Here is a 23,003-nt window from a genome sequence, read left to right on the forward strand (position 1 = left end):
TTTTGTTGATCAAAACGTTTGTAATGAAATGAAACAAACACCAAAAATCTATAAAAGGAATTTATAATTTATCAATATTATTATACATTTTTTAATAGGATTGATGAATTTAAACCATTCTATTTCTTTTTATTTCTCTTTTTCCCCTCTGTATATTTTCTTGATGGATATTTTTTAGGTAAGGAACATTTTTCGATAAACACCGTATATTTGGTTGTTAGCGTAAACAACATGAAGTGCAAACCTGTTGGTTGAAAGTTTGATTTTAAATTATTTCCGAATCTGTGAGGCTTGTTAGGTAAGTTTATAATAATCAACTTACTATTTGGTAAATGCTTTACGAACGAACTGTTTGCTTTATTAAGTTTAAACTTTCAATTTGGTTGCATTTATTTAAATTTTAGTAATTTTTTTCTCTTACAAGCCAACCAAAAAGTAAAAATAAGATTCTACTTTTTTTTAGAGATTACATGTAAACACCATGAAAATCTTGGTGGAAAAACCTTTATAAATATGTATATACAGATTTAACGTAAAATAATCAACCATTTCCGGGCGACTCTGTGGTGATGATAATCTTGGATTAATCCAATTCCTAACCTAATAGCGTTTTAAGGAAATATGTAACCATTCTATTTTTATTTATTTATTTATTTATTTTAGTACTTGTGCCCGTTTTTCGTGAGTCTCGCTCGGCAAACGCCGGGAACGGTACTTCGGTAGTTCTACACGTTATCGCCAAAACTGGAGACGCCATTTTATTTCACGCACCTGCCATTAAAATGCAAGGGAGAAATCAGTAGTTTAAACTATGGCCGAAGTTAGAAATAAATAACAAAAAAATTAAACTAGATAAACTTCCGGAAATGTTTCGATTTTAATTAATGAAAGCGGGAAAGTTTTTCATGAAACGTGTGTGTGTGTGTGTGTGTATATATATATATATATATATATATATATATATATATATTATTAAAAACAGAAAATGAAATTACATTCATAAACTGGAGGGGGGGGGTCGCCATTTGAAAACCAAAACATTTATTGTATAAAAATATATACAAATATAAATGTTTTTACAATTATATTTTGATAAAGTTTTATACAATGTTTTGGTTTTCAAATGGCGCTCGTCGCCAGTTTAAACGATTGTGGGTACTCTTGCATAATTTGACCCGAATTCTCGTGAATTCCAGTCAAGCATGAATCGGGCGAGACCGGCAATCATCGGTGTCAGCCGAGCGGCGAGCGTTGTTAAAATGTTGAAACGCTAACTCGACTTTTTATTTTATTCATTTAATTTTTTTTCCTGTTATGTTTTTAGTAATTTTTTAGGTGATATTAAGGGGGCGGGATGACTTCTTATTTTCTGATTAGTTATTTATTAGGTACTCCTTGGGCGTTGAGTTCCATGGCGACCAGCAGAAAAATTTAATGGGTAAATGTTTAAATGTTTATTTTAACTACAACAGAACACCAACCAATAATTTTTTTTTTGAGGTTTTCGGGGTCGCTGACAACGAATCTGATATTCAAATCCGTCGCAAATTTACCGTTTGCATGGTATTAACCCCCTGAACCCTCGCACTATTTTGTGCCAACTCACCGCCATCGTTTATGCTATTCTTACATGATGCGTTCGCGCATGGACGCTCGTAGTAAGGTTACGTGTCACATCGCGGAAGAATTTTTTAGCAGACATTTAAAATAACAAGAAAGTTTTCAAAAATAAAATGTGGTTCATTAAGCACCTGTTAAATGTTGTACAAGTTTTATAATTGAAATACCCCCCTCCAAAAAAAAAACGAAAAATAAAAATGCTTTTGTAGACCGCTCATGAAAACTTAATTTTTTAGATCAATTAAAAAAGCATCAAAAACTCCGTAACACAGCAAAACACAGCATTTATTCAACCGTGTTATTTTTAAATAGTATTTTCAAGTTAAATTAAAGTTTTACAATATTTTTATTTTATTAATTTGTTAACTGAAAGTACAGAATAGTTACAAAACACCCTCCTCTCCTCATGTTAAGAATGGCTTTCGAAATAATAGCGTTATTTCATCACGGTTCAATAAGTGCACAAGTACAGAAAAATGAACCAGTTCTGCTTCTGCAGTTTAACTTACCGTTTTTCCGTAAGTAACGCGCCGACATACACCGAGCAGAAGAATTGTTTAATTTTTAGCAAAAATTCTGTTTACATTGGGGGTATGGCGGTGGAGGGACAGGGGGAGGATTTTTTTTATAATTTTTCTGCTGGTCGCCATGGAACTCAACGCCCAAGGAGTACCATTTATTATTATTTTTTAATTGAATTTTTGGGAGTTTGATTAGCCAATGAAAAAGCGCTATCTAAATGGAAGCAGATGACATTCCAATTGGAAGAAAGCAACTAAACCAAAAAAAAAAAAAAAGCTGAAAAACAAATTTTCAAACTCGCCAAACAGAAAAATGACAGGCAAGAAAATAAATCTATACATGTTAGAAAAAGAAATGAAAACATCGATGCAGACAATCTCATGTTGTCAGAAGAAATTGCTGTCCCCAAAAAATGAGGTGCAACAATTGTAAACACAAATGTTTACTTTAAAAAAGATTGTGTGTAAAGGATTGTTTCTCCTGGAAATGTACAAATGGACAGTGCCACCAAAAGAACTTGTCTGAGCAACAAGTCTTGAAAATAAAATAAAAAGCAAGAAAAAAAATATGGTTACAAAAAAGAAAACAAAAAAACTTGTACTTACACTACCTAACACTTCTACAGTTAAAAAAAATCTTGTCTTGGAGAAAAAAAAAAAAACTTTCTGTTGATAAATATTTTGCAAAAAAAAAAAAAAAAAATTCTAAAACGGAATAAACATATTTTCATTTTTCAAGGTAGGTTTTTTTTTTTTTTTGTTATTTTTAATTATTTGCATTTTTATTTTTTCCGGTTTGTTTTGTTTTTTCATTAGTCTGCGTCCGTTACGACGTTCGGCTAATTGCCTGTCTCGCCCGATCCATGCTTGACGGGAATTCATGAAAATTCGTGTCAAATTATGCAAGAGTACCCAATTATGAATATGTCATTTCATTTTTTGTTTTTAATAAAAAAAAAATATATATATATATATATATATATATATATATACACGTTTCCATGAAAAACTTTCCCGTTTTCATTAATTAAATCGAAACATTTCCAATTAAACAGTTATGGATATATGTTCTCTTTCACTTTCTTTATTTTCTTTTTTCATGGTTCTTTCCGGAAGTTTATTTAGTTTATTTTTTTGTTATTTCTATTGCCAGCACTTTCAAAATGTATCACTGGATTGCCATGAATAACAGGGATGTGCCCAGGGTAATGAAAACAAAGTTTCTGGACAGCGCCTGCCCATAAGTCAAAATAGACCCAGGCATGGCTTCAGAAAGAGTGCTACAACTTTGTACTCGTCTCTCAATGGTGCTTCCCCGACCTGAATCCACTGGACTACTTTGTTTGGTCATACATCAGAATAGACCCAGACATGGCTTGTTTGATCAGAAATCAAAGTAGACCACTAGACTACTTTGTTTGGTCATATGTCAAAATAGACAGGCATGACTTGTTTGGTCAAACGTCAAAATAGACCCAGGCATGGCTTCAGAAAGAGTGCTACGACTTTGTACTTGTCTCTCACTGGCGCTCCCCATCTCCTCTGATCTGAACCCACTGGACTACTTTGTTTGGTCATACATCAAGAACATCACCAACATGACCTCCCACAATACCAAAGTCAGCCTGATTGCCACCATCCACCTAGTATTTGCCAAGCTCCTGCCAACACTTGTGGAAAAGGCATACTCCCAGTTCTGGACCCATATCAAGGTAGCTCTACTGCATAATCAAGTTACCTGAATTGATTTTTTTCAATAAAAGTTTTAAAATAAAGCTGTAGTGTTGTTTTCTTTAACTTGACAAATTTATCGTTCCATCTTGTAATTCTTTCTACTCACGTGAAAGGGTGTTTATGTCATGGTAATGGTTGTGGCATTCACCTTGGGTTGGTCGGGCCAGCACTTTAGAACAAGTTCACTATATCCTGAACACCGGCTGACCAGGCACAATGATCCAAGACTAAGTGCAAGCTGTTTGCAGTTTCAGTAAAGGACCCCATAAAGATAAAAGCCTAGAATCAATGCAGCATTCTGCTTCATTGTTTTGAGCCAAGTTTTGAGTTTTCCACCACAACATTTCTTCCAGCCTGATGATGGTGCTGAGTTGATGACTTTACAGAGGAAGTCAGCTGGGTGTCATCAAAATCAAAGGGCATGACTGAACCAACAAAGGTATCTGGCAAGGAAACATTTTTGGAGAGAATGGACCTTGCAGTAAGTGAAAATTGTACTATTGAGGATAAACTGTTGCCAGTAGACACAGAAGATGCATCCTTGTATGATGCTCTCACATTGTTACCGTTTCATCTAGTGTTTGCTACAGAAATAAGCTTCTTTTCATGAAGAAAGATGACACAAGGAGACATTCACTGAGTTTTCTTCAAGGTTTTATTTGGAAAGAATTTACACAGGAGAGAAAGAAACTAATGTTATTTTATCTAATTATTTACTTTACTTTCTAACTTACTGAAATGAAGTGACATACACGGACTATAACACTTGTCTTAAATCACAAGTGTTCTACATTATTGGCGGTATCTCATTCACACAGCTTCCATGGAGAGACTGATCTGGAAACTTTAGTTTTATCTCTACTTAAAAAACATCATGTCATTTGTTATTGTTCGACTCCTGTTTAGTTTACCGTTTGACCTGTTTCTCCCTGCCTCAACTTTATGTCGCACATTCTTCATTTAACCCTGGGGACAATTCTGTTTTACAGATCTGGGTTATAATGCACTCAGTTTGACTCTTGTCAAAATTAGCACTAGCTAACTTAATCACCACTGGCATACGATCCTGATATGATCACGTGAAAGGAATATATATTGTTTGAAGTAGCTGAGTGATTTTGCTTCCGTTTCACTAATAAATCTAGTAAGTTGTCATGCGGAACAAGTGAGAGACGCTCAAGGGTACAAAAATAAGAATTGTCCCAGTCGTGAAGGATTTCTCCTCCACCGAAAGAGAACAAGAAATGGAAGTGCGGCATCCGAAGAACAGATGCTGCACTTTGATCCTGACCAAAAGGCCAAGAGTAGCGGTGAGTCCGAACAACGGGCATGGAAAAAGAAAGGGAAAAAAGGTAGCTGTAAACGACGAAAGGAAGAGAAAGAAAGACAGGAAAAAAAAGATAAGATCATAGCTTATGGTGGGAGAACATGATGACGATAAATTGGCCATGACAGCCCGTGGGTGGCGAGGATACCAATAAAATTCCGATGTACAAAGCAAACAGTGTCGACGAACAGCTGGGCGATAAGTGACCCTATTGAAAAGACACGTGGCCTTTGTGGAATCGGATTCAGCTGTTTTTATGTCCTCTCAAAAATAATTAAGTAAGACATCTCTGTTTTTACGACCTGTCAAGTTCCATTAGGCCCCTGAAATTGAGAACGCCCGAATGCCAACAGAGGAAGAAAGACAGCTCCTTTTTTGGGTATAGGCCGCCTGGCGAAGATTTGACGGACAGCGATCCCTTAATTCTGATTGGCCAACGACCCGAAACGGGAAGAGACCCCGTCCACGCCCCCACAATATAAGCAGCGAGCCTTGAAAGATTGACAGTTAGTTAGAGAGAGAGCTTTGCTTCCTTGGGTCCAACGAACGAAGATTCCCCCATCGATTGACCCTGTCACGTAGATAATTGAGTTTTCTGTCGGAGAGAGAAGAGAAAACCTTGCAGTTAACAAGTGGCCAGTCCCTAACTGAACAGCTAACTGCGATTGTACTGATTGAAATACAAGGAAGTTTGTACAAAAAGAAACGCTTATTGACTTGGTCCTTTCAATTGTTTTGCATGACAAGTCTGTTTCAGGAAACCGGCCGTTGACATCATCGCCGAGGAAACACCAGAACCGACAACCGGGGTCATTCCACCACTGGACGATGCGCGGGTGACGTAAGTGTCACACAAGTATTATAATCAAAGCAGATGTTCCTAATGTGAAGCTTGTGTACCTTTATATGCCTCTCATAGATGGCTCTCCCAGTCAGTATTTATGGCTCAACCAATCACCATTTTGTAAGGCGGAAAGACCCGGATGTACTCATATTCATTATATCAACCATTTATTATTTTAATTAAAACTTTGTTTTCTTGTTTATTTTAGGTACATTCGGCCATGTTGCTTACACGATATAAAGCGATTCTCTTTCTGCAACACATTTTGTTAATCGCAGACTTCTTCTTTAATATATCTGTGGAATTACTTCGTTTGGAAAATGTTGTCTTGCTCATCATGTATATGTAAGTAAATTGGATGATTTTAGTTTCTCTCCTGTATCATCATTGACATCCTTCAATCTTGGAAGACATTAAAGTTGTACTTAAACAAAATATGGCATAATAATGTTCACTCACTGGTTCTCATTTAGTTAAGCAACATTGAGCTTTGGCAGTATCACATGGGTGACCATTTTTTGGAATACCAGGTGCTATATGTAGTAGGACATTGACAGCTCCTGCATCTCCCACCTGGCCTCCAGTTGTCTTGACCCAGTCCTGCCATCGGACCAGATTGGTTGGAGGCAAGAGAGTGAAACCGGCTCTGTACAAACTAGCTTCGCTTTAAACTAACTTTCAGCATGCATCGTGCATCATCCATAGAATGATCAGATACTTTGCTGTTCCGACATACAAACTCTCATTCAAAGAACAAAACTTTGGAAAATATGGCGAGAAAACAGCACTCACTCGTATGTAACTTGAATGCTCTATTGGAAATAAAATGTTGATACAATTTTGATATAAACAAAATGGTTTCTCAGAATCAGATTTCTGGTGACGTGAAAAACCAGACTAATATCTCCTCTGTTGTTCCCTCTCCCCTTGCTTTAAGTAGTTCCTATTTTAATGTCCACAACCCCTTTGGTTTGCCCATTTGATTGGGGATGATACAGTGATGACCAGACATGTATTAAAAACACAATTTGAAGAATTGGTGAGATCTGAGTGTCAGTCTATTGCATAAGTAAAAATTTCTGGCCACAAGGAAACTAAAACCATTGATATGAGTAGCAAATTTTACATGGTTCAATATCTGTGTCTATGTTTGACCAATAGACTATACTACTGGCTATTGATTTAATTCAATTAATGCCTGAATGCCCCAAATGCAGTCATTTAAAGACTGCCTTTTTTCTTTTTTTTTCTTTTTGCTAAGTAGGAACAATACAATCTGTAAACATTGGATAACTATAAATGACAGAAAGAGAGCCACTGTAACATTTAAACTGTTGGAGGTCTCCTGTGAGATTAGGAGACCATGACTGTTGGAGAAATTTGTATGCTTTTGGATTTTGTTTTGTGTTTTATATCGATTCTAATTATGGTAAGCAGTTTTCTGGAGGTTACTGTCACTTTGATTTGCAGATAGGCCTCTGTGAGATCTAATTTTTCACACCAAGTGCCACCATTGAGTATGGTGTAAATATCATAGATATCATCTGACATTGGCAATGAGTATTTATGATCCTCTTATTCTGCATTAAGACCAGTTGAAAAATCAGCACATAAACAAACTGAATTATCATCTTTCTTTATCATTACAATGTGAATATGTTACCAGTATGATAGCCATCATTTTAAGTCATTTTATTTCCTGGTCCTCCAATGGTAATGTAGTATATGGCATCAGGGAATTTGATTCTGAAAACAGGCTTAGAAGATGGTTTGGCCTCTGCTTGAGTGCAGCATTCAAAGTTATATCGAAGATACAGTAACTTGATAAAATCCCGTCCAAGTAAGTTATGTCTCAAATTTCCTATACATATGTTACTTGATACTGTTTTTTTTTTTTTTTTAATGGTAGCTGATAATTTAGCCGTGATATAAATACAGTTGCCAGAAGTACTCGTCTTCCTCTCCCATGGGGTTGGAGGTAGAGACTAAATGGATTTTTTTATTTTCTTTTTTTAATGTTGTCCTTAAAAATGGTTAGTGAGATGATAAATGATAGAAGAACAATCAGAAGCTTTGGCTACCATCTCACAACTGCAACTACAGAAATACAGCCAACTGATTCTGCCGCTGAATTGATGGTTGGTTGGGTTTTATGGCATATTAACCGTTTTCAGGTTATTTAATGCTGAATCCAAAGATTTTAAAGAAATATTTTTTAATAGAATATATTTGTTGTTTTCAAGTCGGTTTCTATTTAACCCATAGTTGGGACCCTAACAGGTACTACCACTCCGGGTCAGAGTGGACCTGGGAGCAATAGTAATGAAAGGGTGGCTTCACATTCCCCAAAGCCCGCAAGCTGGGACCTCACCACTGGATATAGTTTAAGGTCATATCCAGGCCCACCACTGAATTGAATGCACCTCACTATGTTACTTCAGGATTTTTTATACACATTAATGGATTTGTTGAGTCTAGTCAAAATGCTTGATTCTGATTCCGACCAATGAATGTGTCTCCAATTCCATAGCTGTGCCAAAAGGTCACATTGACAAAACACAATAAAAAAAAATAAATGAAAAAAACAACTATGCAATTAATGATCATTTCTCATCCAAAAAATTCAGATGAAAATATTTTTCTTTTTATATTACAACTAATGTTTTATTAGAATTATTTAAATATTATCGCATACAAAATACTATTCTTTAAAGTAAGGTTTAAAGATTCTTACCAAAAATAAGTTTATCTGTTTACTATTTTTCTTTCTTGTCTTGAAAATAAATAACATCCAAATTTTCATTCCATTTTTTCTTTTTTTTTTTTTTTTCAGACTTCAAGCCATTGGCATTATTTTTGCTCTCATTGTTCTATTCCTACTATTTTTCTACACATATATCTTTCAAGCGGGCCTCGTCAGCATTTTGGTCAAAAAGTTTCGCATTACCATTGCTGTCTCATTTTTTTATCTTATTCTTTGTGCTACATTGCATGGATGGGCATTGGTAAGTTCGTTTTTCATCTTGCACTCATTTGAATATCATCTAATATATAAAGTTATTTTATTAAATTTTTTGGATTTGTCATTGATAGCAATTAATCTAATAAATCAATATTTGATTCTAACTAGCCAAACATTTTTTTTTTCCTTGGACTGAGTGTTTTTTATATACAAACATGTATTTTGAGTTTTTTTCAAAAATCATTTATTCCAGTTCAGTCCTTTTTTAACATGAAACGATTTTTCACTAATTGCTTTCAGATCCTCCATAGCTTACCTTCTGTGTAAAACAGGTGAAACAAAACTAAAAGTAAAAAGACATACAATACTAATTAGATGCAACTAGTTTAAAATAAAATATAAGCAAATAAAGAAAATTAATAACTTACACAATATTATTGTGTATCTTTTAATCTAGCGTTTCTCAATCCTTCTTAACCGTATGGGCCCCTTAAAATAAATTGTTTAAAAAAAAAATTATATATCATAACTTTCACATTTTACATTTATTATTCAGGTGGTAAATATCATATAATATATTCCTTTTAATTATTAACCTGTCTATATGGCATAATGCTAAGAGGGTACATTAATGAGTCAAGAGACCAGGGTTCAATCCTCAGTCAGATCATGCCAAATGCTTAAAAAATAATACTTGATGCTCCCTCGCTAAACACTCAGCATTATAATACAAGGATCAAAGGTAAGTGGAGCAATCCTGAGAATCTCTGCACAAAAAAATTATGTACCATATTTTTCTTGTTTTATTGTCACCATAGTGCAGATGATTTTTCAATAATTAATTCGTTTAAGAAAAATTTAATACTTGTTTGTCTACTTATTCAATAATGCAATTCTGGATTTTTGAGATGAGATGTGAATACATGTGTTATGTTGATTAATCGGACTACTATTCTCATCTTAGGTGTTATTAGCACAACGTTTCGGCCGCTGAAACCATCAACATTCTTCGGGTCTTGAAAAGAGGGTTGGCTCTGCATTACAAGAATTCAAACCATGGTATGGCTTTGGCTGAAGCACCATTCGAGGCACCAAAATGCTCATAGAAGACATCTTTCACTGATGCTTTGGTATTAAGAATTGGTGTGTAAGCAAATTAGACAAGAACACTATGCTGCTCTGTGTTGAGCCTCAGATAGAAGAGCCTATCAGATGTTGCTGATGGAGGCCAAATGCTCTGAATGAGATTGTTCTTTACAGCAAACCCAGTGTCATGCATTCTTACTTCTCCTTCTGGTCTCTCCAAACCAGTAAAATATATAATTTTCCTTTTTTGATGGTGCCACTTGCAGAGAGCCTCGTTTCTTGCAGTGCTGCAATATCAATAGTACACTTGAGCAGTTCTCGATCAATCACAGCAGTTTTTTGAGCATCATCAAGGTCAGAATCATTATCGGTATTCATTCCAGTGGTCATTGTCCGGACATTCCATGTAGCAAAGGTAAGCTTAGATTCCTTGAGTGAATAACTGAATGTTGTGCCCTGCACACTCATGCAGGTAACGTGTGGTGAAGTGATAGCCTCTAATTGGTCAAGTAGCTCATCCGCCGTTTAGTATTACACAGAAGGGACAACTCACCCTTGAGAGGTCCAGCACAGCACCGGGTACCAGGCCTGTATTAGTGAAGAGGACAACACTTCTGGCATGTCATGACACCAGTAATACCGGGTTACTTGGTACCAGTAGCAGGAGTGGGACTCCTGACTTGACATTTATTTATTTATTTATATATATATATATATGGTACTTGTTAGCCGTTGACTCAAAAAAAAAAGGGGGCTCATCCGTCCTTTGGAAGGTCTTGTTTTTAATCCTTCTGGAGACTAGCCACCCTCCTCACCAAACAAGTCTGGTCTGGAACCAGTTTAGTCACTGGTGACCCGACTTTGAGACATATATATATACACACACACACACACACACATTTATGTCAGGTCATGTCATGTGCTACTGGTACCATGTAACACAGTACTACCTGTCTCAAAGTCGGGTCACCGGTGACTAACCTGGTTCCCCCACCAGACTTGTTTGGTGAGGAGGGTGGCTAGTCTCCAGAAGGATTAAAAACCAGATCTTCCAAAGGGCGGATGAACCCCGTTTTTTTTTTAATTATTTTTAGGTAGCAGCTAACAAGTACCATATATATTTATATATGTGTGTGTGTGTGTTGTAAGCAACTTTTTTCAAATTTTGTCCACCCGAAGAAATGTACCATGGTAGAAATTATTTTCAAGATCTTATAGTACTATTATACAACTAGAAAGGCTATCCAGCATTGCTCAGAATTGAGTAAGGAAACCCCATGTCCTTTTACATGTTTACATGGTTCAATATCTGTGTCTATGTTTGACCAATACTGGTTATTGATTTAATTCAATTAATGCCTTAATGCCCCAAATGCAGTCATTTAAAGACTGCCTTTTTTCTTTCTTTTTTTGTTTTTGCTAAGTAGGAACAATACAATCTGTAAACATTGGATAACTATAAATGACAGAAAGAGAGCCACTGTAACATTTAAACTGTTGAAGGTCTCCTGTGAGATCAGGAGACCATGACTGTTGGAGAAATTTGTATGCGTTTTTATTCTTATTTTTTTATATTTCATAATGTTCAGTTTGGGAATTAGCATCAAATATGTATATATTTATATAAGTAGTTGGAGTAATATATTTTCAGAATTAATATGTATATTTGAGACACCGTTTTAATAGTAATTTTCCTCTTTTCTTTTAAATTTTAGCTTTTTTTCTAATTGTTGGTTTTTCTCTTTTATTTCCTCTTTTACTTTGCACATAATACTAAGGAAGATGTTGGGAGCAGAAAATATTTACATATATTGAACTTTGACTGTTTCACTAATTTTGCTCGGATTCAGATATATCCGTTTTGGACAATTTCTGATTTAATATTTCAATGAATGCATCTCACAATATATCCGTGGATTTATTACTGCAAAATATTTTTACCTGCTATTCAAGTATATGTTTATATTTTTTCACTTAAAATTCATCCATGATTTATAAACTTTTTTTTCAAATTAATAATTGAAACCAAATCTTTTATTGTTAAATAATTGGGAGGAGGGGGGGCTTTCTGATGATGAGACTTGTTTCTTGGAAAAATTTAGTTTTAAAGGACTTGTCTATATTTTATTACCTTCTTTTGTTGTATTATCTTAAACTTTTAAAGTCAGTAATTTTACGTTTGTTTCACTTTCACTTGGAAATATTTATGAACAGACAGTAACTCGAGCTTTATCAAATAGATAGAAATTTTAAAGTTAAAAATACAATAAAATAGAAAATGTCTCGTTCAAATGCCAGATTCATACAATATTATTAGTTTCTCTTTGATCAAAAATAAAATCTACTTATCCATTATTATCCATTATTACTTTGGTAATATATTTTCAAAATTATCTCCCTTTTGAATTCTCCTGTGAATCGTTTTCATCAAATTCTATTTTTTATTTTCTTTAGTAAATAATTTTCTACCTTATGGATTTTCGTAATTTTTGGATATAACCATCTTAAAAATACGGGGAATAGCTAGATACCATTGTTTTCATGTGAAATACAGTATTACAATTTTCGAAATTTAGTCCCAATAGTGTAGAAGCTCCCAACTTTTTTATATAGATTACGTCTATAAAATGATCTGATCATAGATAATGTGTGTAAATACAAATAAATATGATTAATAAAATTAAAAAAATATAAAACTCGAATAATTAGCTTCATCCTTTCATAATTTTTTTTCAAAATCTTTAGAAATTTAGATATCTGAGCAAGTCTAAATTTTCTCTTGTATTTTAATTTCTTTTATTTTTGCCAAAATAAATTGAATGAAATGTACAGTGCCAACATAAATTGAATGAAATGCTAATAAAACAGATGCTATGCTTTGCCCATACACCATCGATCAAAAGAACAGTTTCCAAAGTCAAAAATAGAATTTTTTATTATTATTTACTTGATTTATTGATTTTCTTTTGTAGACACTACGCTGGGATAATCCTAAAATCTATATCTGGGATGTGAAAGGAATCCAAGCACTATATATATTTCAACGATGTAGTAAGTATTTATATTCTTTCATCCTCTGTTTATGGATTTAATTCACACACACTCATACACACGTATATATATTCTAGTTGTTTGCATCCCATTGACCAAAGGAAAGAATCTGTCCACAATAGTAATTTTTATTTTGGTAAATACCTATGTTTTTTCTTTACTGTTTTACACATATTTCTATATTTCGCAACGCATACAAAGAATACTGTCTTTGGTTTATTTGGACACTCTTCAGAGACTATCAAATTCAAATATTTAAAAAGAAACGGACACAGTATTCCAAAACAGAGAGAGCAAGGTGATGACAAAAGATGAGAAAAACAGCAAGTTGCAAACGCGAAAAACTCACTCTAAAGATGACAATCAGAGAAAATTCTTCCCCCTGTAAAAAAACAAAAAATATCTGACACCACAATGGGAGATTCTCAAGCTGTCATCCATATTTGTTTGTTATAAGTTGTGAAACAACTGTAAGATCATAAAGAAAAAAATATAGACCTTCACAAAAATAAAAATTATGATTGTGCCTTGCCCAGTCATAAAATATGCTTAAATATATTTAAATTCATGCAGATTTAGTATTTATTATTACAGAACAAATTCTATCTTGAATATTATATTGTATATAATATGTAGTATTGATTTCAAAAGGTTAAAAAAAAAAAAATGGCTTGGGTGCGATCAGAATCAAAACCAAAACATTTAGCGTTCCAGACGTGTTCCTTACCATTTGCGCTATCGCCAGATAGATAAGAAAATTTTTTAATTATATCACTGATTTATTTATATATTAAAAAAAACTTGCATAAATATTTTCTTTTATTCTCACAAGTAATTATTTATACTTAGGAAATCAAATAATCAACAAATTCTTTTCAAGGGAAATAATTCTTAAAACAAAATTATCTCCCTTGCTATACAAACTTTTAGGTTAACCGCATGGTAGAGCTTTAGGCTTCTTATCACGAGCTCCCGATTTCGAATCTCGCTAGATTCAGCCACTCTGATGAGTCGTAGACGACGAAACACATGTCAGTGGATAATTATATTAAAAAAGTAATATATATATGCCGCTCCCCATTTAGGGGGTACCAAATTGGTCAAGGGGAAAATTATTCTTAACACGCATTTAGGTAAAAATGCACTTTCGTATAAATAACTGAATTCATTCAAGAAAGTATCGCTAACAAAAACAAATAAAACATTTTTAATTTATATAAGGTGTTTTTAGAGGTAATGAACTTTAAATTAAAATAAATCGCAAAAAAAATACTATTATTATATAGATATGCGGTTTATTTCAAAGAATAATTTTTACCATTCATAATTTAAATACAATTTTGGGAATATGCTCTGTGCCTTGTACATATATGGCATAATCTAAGAGGTCGAATTTTCACAAACTCTACGAATCGAATGCTGTGTTCAAAATAGTCTATTGGTCTGATTTATTAGCATAGACATGGGACTTTAGATATATTCAAAGAAAATGATCTAATGAGGTTAAATTGCATTAGCAAGGTCGTCAATCGACAGGTCCATTTTGTGAAATTATTCATTCATTAAATGTTTCTCTCAGTAAATTGATTGTATCATTTGCCATTTGCAATTGCTACTTGAGTGTTTGTCTCTTCATGATGAATTGCCAAATCAAGTTGAACTCCAAATAACCGATAGTTGTCAAATCTGCAATTAAAAAAAAGATGTCAATTTAAAATTTGTCACCTAGTTATTACAAAATAAAACACGAACAAGTCAATCATGAAACTGTATACCTCTACCTGATAATGCAGGGAGTGACCAAATTCTTATCTGGGCAGTACTGTATGAAGTATTTTCTTTTCTTTTTTTATTTGGAAGTCGCCACTTATTAAGACCCAGAGGACACTCGAGGATAAGAATTAATGAATAGATGGTGGTAGTGTAGTAATCTTTAACTCTTATCCTCAAATAGCCTTTGAGCCTTGATATGTGGTGACTCCCTTGTTTAAAAAACAAAAAAGCTATGGACCTAGAAATTTGTGTCCTTTTTTTTTTTTTTTGCTTACACAAAACACTTCTAAAATGTTTAGGGTTTTGAAAGAGCATATCTTTGTTTCTAAGCAAAATTGAAAGCTGAAAATTGTTATCCTGGGCTTAGAATTAACTGTTTAGAATCTGGTATTGAAAATGAGTTTAAATGAAGAATTTTTAATTTGTTAGCTTACAAAAATTACATTTTCTTCATTTGACAATTCTATTCTACCATATTAAACAAAATTTGTATATTATTATTATACTTGCAGAACCCAAAATAATAAATGTCTCTCAGTGTCAATACTATAATACTATCATTGTGAGCTAAATATTCTTAAAATAAATAAATAGACATATTTATTCTTTAAATAAATAAATATGTGTTAAGTGTTGAGATATTATGTTGAACAGAGTGTAGTATGATCCTCAGTGTAATTGCCAGTAACAAAGATGGCGCAAACTGATTGAATCCAAAATTCGACAATTTTTATAGTAACTTTAGAAGCTTTTCATTGGTTGCTCATCATGACTTGTGGTTATAAAAACGGTCGTCAAAATCATTGGTCTCATACCCCCCCCCCCATCAGGAGTCAAAAACATTTCACATTCTTTCTTTCTTAATTTACAATTGTAGAAATGTAATTAAAAAAAAAAAAAAAAAAAAAGACAAATATTTTTACTATAAAAATAATAGTCAGCTCAATAGTTTTCAAATCAATAAAATGAATGTCACGTTTTTAAATGTATTTAAAATTTTTATACTGTTGTATTTTAAGAACCGGATTCTTGTAACTGTCTACTCATGATTGACCAGAAACTACCATAAACTGCCAGAATATGCCAAGCATCGATCAAAATTTAAAAAAAACGCTAGGAAATGGAAAATAAGATCGTTTATCAGAGACTAATTACAATTAAAACAAAAACAAACTGGAAAAACAATAAAATCTAACAAGTTTGTGAATAAATATTGTTTTCTGTTTTGTGTAAATAAGTAGAAACATTTTTTTTTTTTCATGTGATTTAAAAACTAAGTTATTATTGTACCTTACGCATCGGTTTGCGGGAGAGGCTTGTACACTTCTAAGCGGAACCATCGCTAACAGAAGCTCATTGGGGGGGGGGGGGTATGCTACACTTCCTGCCACATCTCCTTCAATTCAATTCTAATGATATTAATTTGTTTTTTTGACAATATTTTAGGACTTGCTCCTGCATATGTAATATTCTATCTAGGCTGGTTAAATTCATTATCATGTGTTATGACTGATTAAAATTAAAACCTTAAATTTTTTTTCCTTCCAATTTATCAAAAGTCATTTACTTTGCTCATTATTGACTAACCACGTCTATTATTGCTTTTTGATTGGCTGGTCAACTGGATCAGTGCTCGGCATATTCCGGCAGTTTCCATCAGCTTTCAGACAAACCAAGCAGATATTTATGAGAATCCAGTTCTTAAAATGCAACTGTACAAAAAGTTCATTGTTTTATGTGACAGGATGGCGTAAATGTGATTTTGGAACAATTTATTTTGAAATAGGTGAAGTTGGAATTGTTTACCTTGAGTCATATCGGATGATCTTGTATATTTTAAATGTGTGTAAAAAGTGATAATGTCCATCTGAACATGAAATTCCTTAGTTTATTATTATTATTATTATTATTATTATTATTATTATTATTGTAAATATCTCTGCAATAATTCCTTATTCAAAAAAATTGTTTCTTTTTTTTTTTTGTTTTTTCTAATCTAAATTTCTCCTTTTTTCTTATTGCAGGTTCTGTACTGTACTATTATTTTTATAAAAGGAGTGCCCTTAAATTGGGAGATCCAAAATTCTATCAAGAATCTCAGTGGCTGAGAGAAGAATTTGAAAAGCGTCGATAACAAAACCTTTTTACTAGGATAACCGTCCATCTCTAAATCTTGGTACCAACGGTCTTTTTGGTCAGTTTTGCTATTATGGAATCTGGATTTCTTCCAGGAGATTTTCTGCAATTTCCTTTTTAAATACAATGGGAAAGAATTGAAACGTCTTTTTTTTTAATTTGAGCAACATTCTGTCTTCATCGAAATCTCTATGACTGGATTTATGTAAGAAGGTAAAAACTTCCTTTTGGATCCACTTAAAAATTGAATCGACTTTGGAATCAAGCAATGGAGTATTTCTGTTGTTTGATTAGTCAATGCTAGTCATCCATTAAAGATGGAGAAATTGATTAAACAGCTACAAGACTTGACCAATGGTGCAATGAATACAACACAGACTATGATATCAGCTTTGCCGCATTCAAATCTAGTTGAATCAGTTGTATATACCATCATGCCATGAGGAGGGGGAAGATATGAATCTCCTCTCCAAAGAATCAGTTCATATTTTGCCATTATATATTCAAAAAAGTTTAATATGTCATAAAAATGACAGGACCAAGTAAAGAATAGAGACCCTGTACCAGAAAATGAGGACCAGCACACATTTCAAGCAACACTGGTAGTTCAATCTTGACATTGGCGTTGGTTGTTTATAAACACGTCAAATAGCAGATATAGTCGAATGTTTGCAAGCAAGATTTTTTTAAAAGATATTTACAGAATTTTTTAATAAAACTAATAATAATAATAAAAATTATAATTATAATAAAGATAAATAAAAAGAATGAGCTATATTAATTACAAAACATTAAAAATTGATGTTGTAACTGAGAATTTCGGCCACTGATCTCTCCTGTCTATTAAAAAATACATAATTTTTTAAAAAACTTTTAAATAAAATTATTTAACTCAAACTTTTTAATGGCAGAAACAAATATAAAATAACTGATTTGTTTGGATTTTTGCGAATGTTTCACAGTTTTTTGTAAGCAAGATTAATTTTTATACACAGTGTGTTTTTTTTAATTGTTTTCTTTCTGTGTGCATTTTTAATGCAATTCAATATTTATTTAAAGTGTGATGTATGTCAGTGGTCAGTGAAGGAGAAATCCTTGTAGACCGAGGCAGTTTTTATGCATAATAAAATCACAAGTATAAACAATTGAGATTTAAAAAATATATATTTTATTCACATATCTTTTTATAACTTTTATTTTCATAAAGATAAAGTGTAGTATCACATGATACAAACGTTTTATAATTTTTATTTTTATTAAAAAAACTTACTATTTGCTTACTTCTCCACAAGGGCAAATTAAATATAAGTAAGTTTTAGTGTCCAAAATTCTCAGTTATAACGTTGGTTTTTAATGTTTTGTAATTCATATAGCTCATTATTTTTTTTTTATTATTTATTTATTTTTATTACAACTAATAATAATTATTAGTTTTATTAAAAGTTCCATAAATATATTAAAAACATGCACTCAGAAAGATACCCATTTATTTAAATATATTTTTTTAAATACGTCCGTTTTGTTACAGTAAAAAGTTTTGTGTAAATAGAAAAAAGTTTTTTTTTTTAAATCCTTAAAAGTTTTGTAAATATTTAATATTAAAAAAAATGTTTTGTAAATATATATTTTTTCTTTTAAATTAAAGTTTTGTAAATATATTTTTAAAAAAATATTATTCGCAGAACATTCGACCATGTTATTTGACGTGTTTACAAACAACCAACGCCAATGTCAAGGTAGAACCACCGGTGTCACTTGAAATGTGCACCGGTTCTCATCTCCTGTTACAGGGTATCTATTCTTTACTTGGTCCAAGTGACAAAAATAAACTTTACTTATTCAACATTATTTTTTCAATTTCTCAAACCACAAAAAATATTCATCCATCATAATTTTCACATTAAAAAAAAAAAAAAAACTCATTGGCTGAAATTATTTTGGAAATTTGTTTTCAGATTTTTTATATTCATTCATAAGGAATAATTTTCTCTTTCATATACATATTTGGTTGAAGTTAATGATTAAAGATTGCCAAGATGGTCATTTTATGGGTCTTATGTTAAAAGCCCAATCTTTGCTTGAAAAGTTTTATTGTAGTAAAAACAAGGAATCATAGCAGATGTTGACGGCTTCAAAACAGTATTCTTCCTGTCTTTTCTGCACTTCTCTGCAGCGACTTTTTGATTGCTTTCATATTTGCAGGCACAGTCATGAACAGCGGCCCACCACTTGGCTCTATCTAAAGCTGTCTGCTCCCATGATGACATCAACGTTGAAGGTCTTCAGTGATGCCTTCAGAGTCTTTAAATCATTTTCTCTGGCCGCCATGAGAGCGCTTGCCATGTTGGAGTTCAGCAAACAGAAGCTTCTTGGGTAGTCTGTAGTCTGGCATGCAGGATACATGACCAGCCCAGCAAAGCTGAACCTTCATCAGAATAGTGGGGATGCTTGGGAGTTCAGCACGAGTGAGGACTTCTGTGTCTGGTATCCTTTCCTGCCAGCCTATGTCAAGCAGTTTCCTAAGTCTGGTGGTGTGGAAGCGATTTAATTTTCTAGCGTGCCGTTAATAGACAGTTAACAACTCACATCCATAGATTAAGGTGGTGAGTATGACAGCTTTATAGACTTTGATCTTTGATGGAGGTAATGCCTTTTCTGTCCCATATATTCTTGTGGAGTCTGCCAAACAGCGCTTGCTTTAGTGAGTCTGGTGTTGTTTTCATCGTCAATGACTACATTGCGGGAGAGCGTACTGCCAAGGTAGGTGAACTTGTGAACTGCATTGAGTCTTTGTCCCCCGATTGAAATGTTGGGTTCTGCATATGGTTTTCCCAGTGCAGACTGATGCATCATCAGTCTTCTTGGTATCGATTGTGAGACCAAAAGTTTCACAAGCCTCTGAGAATGTTTGCTCTGTGTTGCATGCCTGCCTCAGAGGTAGCGTTAAAGGCACAGTCATCAGCAAACAGAAGATCATATACAGTGTTTAATGTAACTCTAGATTTTGCTTGTAGCCTCCTGAGGTTGAAAATTGATCCATCAAATCTGTACCTGATTCCAATGCCCACATCAGCATCTCCGAAAGCATCCATCAACATTGCAAAAAACATGAGGCTGAACAGAGTGGGAGCCAAAACACACCCCTGCTTCACTCCATTTGTGACTTCAAAAGGGTCAGAGGTCTCCCCACAATCTTGCACTCTGGCCATCATTCTATTATGAAACTGACGTATGATGGCAATGAATTTTCTAGGACAACCATACTTTGCCATTATTCTCCAGAGACCTTCTCTGCTTACATTGTCAAAGGCTTTGGTCAGATCAACAAAGGTGGAGTAAAGGTCTACATTTTGTTCTTGGCACTTTTCTTGGAGCTGCCTGGCGGCAAACGCAATATCGGTAGTACCACGATCATTACAGAATCCACATTGGCTCTCTGGCAAGAGGTCTTTTTCCAATTGAACTATGAGCCTGTTCAGCATTACTCTGGCCAGTACCTTGCCTGCAATGCGTAGCAGGGATATTCCCCAATGGTTGTCGCAGGCCTGGTGGTTAACTTTATGCTTGTATAGATGTATGATGGAGGCATCTTTGAAGTCTTAGGGAAGTACTCCTTCTGCCAGATTATGTGGAAAAGCTGATGGAGTTTTTCAGTCAGGGTCTTGCCACCCTCTTTATATGTGTCAGCTGGGATAGAATCTGAACCAGGCGCTTTCCCAGTGGACAACAGGCGGATTGCTTTCTCAATCTCTTCGAGGGTTGGGAATTCATCCAATTCCTCATTTATGGTAATTTGGGGGAGGCAGTCAATAGCCTCATCAATGATGGTAGAGGGTCGGTTTAGTACACTTTTAAAATGCTCCGCTCATCTTCTCAGGATCACGTCTTTGTTAGTGAGGATCGTGGATCCGTCTACACTGAGGAGAGGTGATGATTTGGATGGAGTTGAACCATAAATTTCCTTGAAACCATCGTAGAAATTCTTCATGTCGTTTCTATCTGCATAAATTTGAATTTCGTCTGCTTTCTTGCATAGCCAAGAATCATGCATGTGTCTGAGCTTCAACTGAAAATTGCTACACAAATTCTTCCATATGTCTTTCTTTAGTTTGGAGGATGGATCTTCAATATGGATTTTCTATGCAGAATGCTTCCCCTCTAGCAACTGGGTAATCTCCAGGCAATTCTCATCAAACCCGTCCTCGTGTTTCCTGGAGACTGGTTCTAGACATTCCATGGCTTTGTACACTGTCTCGCGGATTGTCTTCCATAATTTTTCCACATCTCGGTTGTCTATTCCAGCAGGTTCAAGGCCCTCTGACAGTTTTTATTTTCAACTTGTTGATATTAAATCGTTTTGGGAGCTCTCTTTCCTTGAGGTCTTCTCTTTGGTTGGATAATCAAATATGAGACAATGATCTGTTCAACACTCTGCTCCACACATGGTCCTGGTGATGCATATATCCTGCCTGTCCCATTTCTTGATGATGATATAATTAATTAGATGCCAGTGTTTTGAGTGAGGGTGCATCCATGATGTCTTTTTGCAAATAGGGAGGCAAAACACAGATTTGTTATCAGCAGGTCATACTCAGAGCAGCTTTAAAGGAGAAGACCATTGCGATTACATTTTCTAATCCAATGTTTTGCTATCACACCTTCCCAGGCAGCAATGTCACAGCCTACTCTTGCATATCACCAAATATGATGAGTTTGTCCAGATTTACTATTGCACCTATGACATTTTTGGGGTCTTCGTAGAACTTGTCTTTGATGTCATCAGGGTTTGGCATCGTAGCAGCATATGGACTGACAAGAGTAGCAAACTTCTTTCCATTGGAGAGAGGGAGTCTCGGTGACAGTAGATGGATATTCACTCCTTTTGGAGGTTCAGCCAGTTTACTCACAAGTGCATTTTTCACCGCAAGCCAACTCCTGCCTCACACCTCTCCTCAGGTCCTCTGCTACTCCAGAAGAAGGTATAGCACTGACCTCTTTCATTAATTTCACCTTCACCTGCCAGTCTTCAGTTAGAGCAGTAATGTCAATATTGTATTTCTAAAGAAGGCTGCTCAGACGGCTGCCGAACTCCATTTCTGCTCCCGTTAGTGGAGAGCGGCCCTATGGCATGAGCCGCCTGTGTTCAGGTTTGTGGCTACAACTTCCAATGTGTCTACACCTATTGCTTTGTCACTCACCAAAAGCCGCAGGACTTGGAGGAAGTGAGGGGGGGGATGACATGGGCTGAGAGTTTGTTTAAAGTGAAGCTGGTTTGCGCAGAGCCAGCCTCGCTCTCTTGTCCTAAACCAGCCTGATCCAGCAGCAAGACAGAGTCGAGACAGCTGAGGGCCAGGTAGGGATGCAGGAGCTGCCAGAAGGAGATGAGTATGCCAGCCAACCGCCTACGGGGTTCCACTCCAAGGTCCACAGCCAAATTCCTCCTCCTTGATGGTTTGCCCTGGTCACGGATGCATGGAAGTTACTCTAAACAAAGTTCAGTCCTGGCCGTTAATCCAGTCTGGTGAACTCTCTGCCCAACAGTGCTGCACCAGCACCGTCCCCTCATAAGGTTTGGCAGGCCTGCTGAGGCCAGTACCCAGGGTATAGCTCTTGGAGCTAACATGTGAGAGATTTAGGGAATAAGTGAGGACCAGTGACCCCTGTCAGTCCTGTTGCACGCAGCAGCTAGGAATCGAAAGGTGCTACCTCTACCAGAGCTCCCTATACCCCCTTATGTTAAATACATAAGAAAGATTAGCTTACAGAATACATGAGTTAACGATTTCTTACTGTTATTTTTGTAAATCAAATACACTTTCTATTCATCACCTGGCCATGAAGTTTGGATATGAAACAAGGTCAGTTCAATGTGGAAGATGTTCAACTCTAAAGATGTGGGAATTTAAGATGGGTAAAAATAAAAACCGTACGTCACAATCACGTTGACAC

At 34.7% G+C, this 23,003-nt stretch overlaps 1 protein-coding gene across 1 annotated transcript; it reads left to right on the forward strand.

The window, feature by feature from the left end:
* The first annotated feature begins 159 nt into the window (after positions 1-159).
* Positions 160-17,203, forward strand: LOC145292116 (transmembrane protein 138-like). Its single transcript, XM_080138220.1, has 5 exons — positions 160-298; positions 6,255-6,391; positions 8,880-9,051; positions 13,067-13,145; positions 16,943-17,203. The coding sequence occupies exons 2-5, from the start codon at positions 6,267-6,269 to the stop codon at positions 17,050-17,052; spliced, it is 486 nt and encodes a 161-aa protein (XP_079994346.1). The 5' UTR covers positions 160-298; positions 6,255-6,266; the 3' UTR covers positions 17,053-17,203.
* Positions 17,204-23,003: the final 5,800 nt, after the last annotated feature.

Source organism: Euprymna scolopes, chromosome 13 (assembly GCF_053919585.1).
Source record: "Euprymna scolopes isolate OS-2025 chromosome 13, ASM5391958v1, whole genome shotgun sequence".
NCBI lineage: Eukaryota > Metazoa > Mollusca > Cephalopoda > Sepiida > Sepiolidae > Euprymna > Euprymna scolopes.

Coding starts and splice junctions, on each gene's coding strand:
- LOC145292116 (XM_080138220.1), top strand. CDS start 6,267: ATGTTGCTTACACGATATAAAGCGATTCTCTTTCTGCAACACATTTTG. Junction 9,052..13,066: donor CATTGCATGGATGGGCATTG/GTAAGTTCGTTT, acceptor TTTCTTTTGTAG/ACACTACGCTGGGATAATCC. Junction 13,146..16,942: donor ATATATATTTCAACGATGTA/GTAAGTATTTAT, acceptor TTCTTATTGCAG/GTTCTGTACTGTACTATTAT.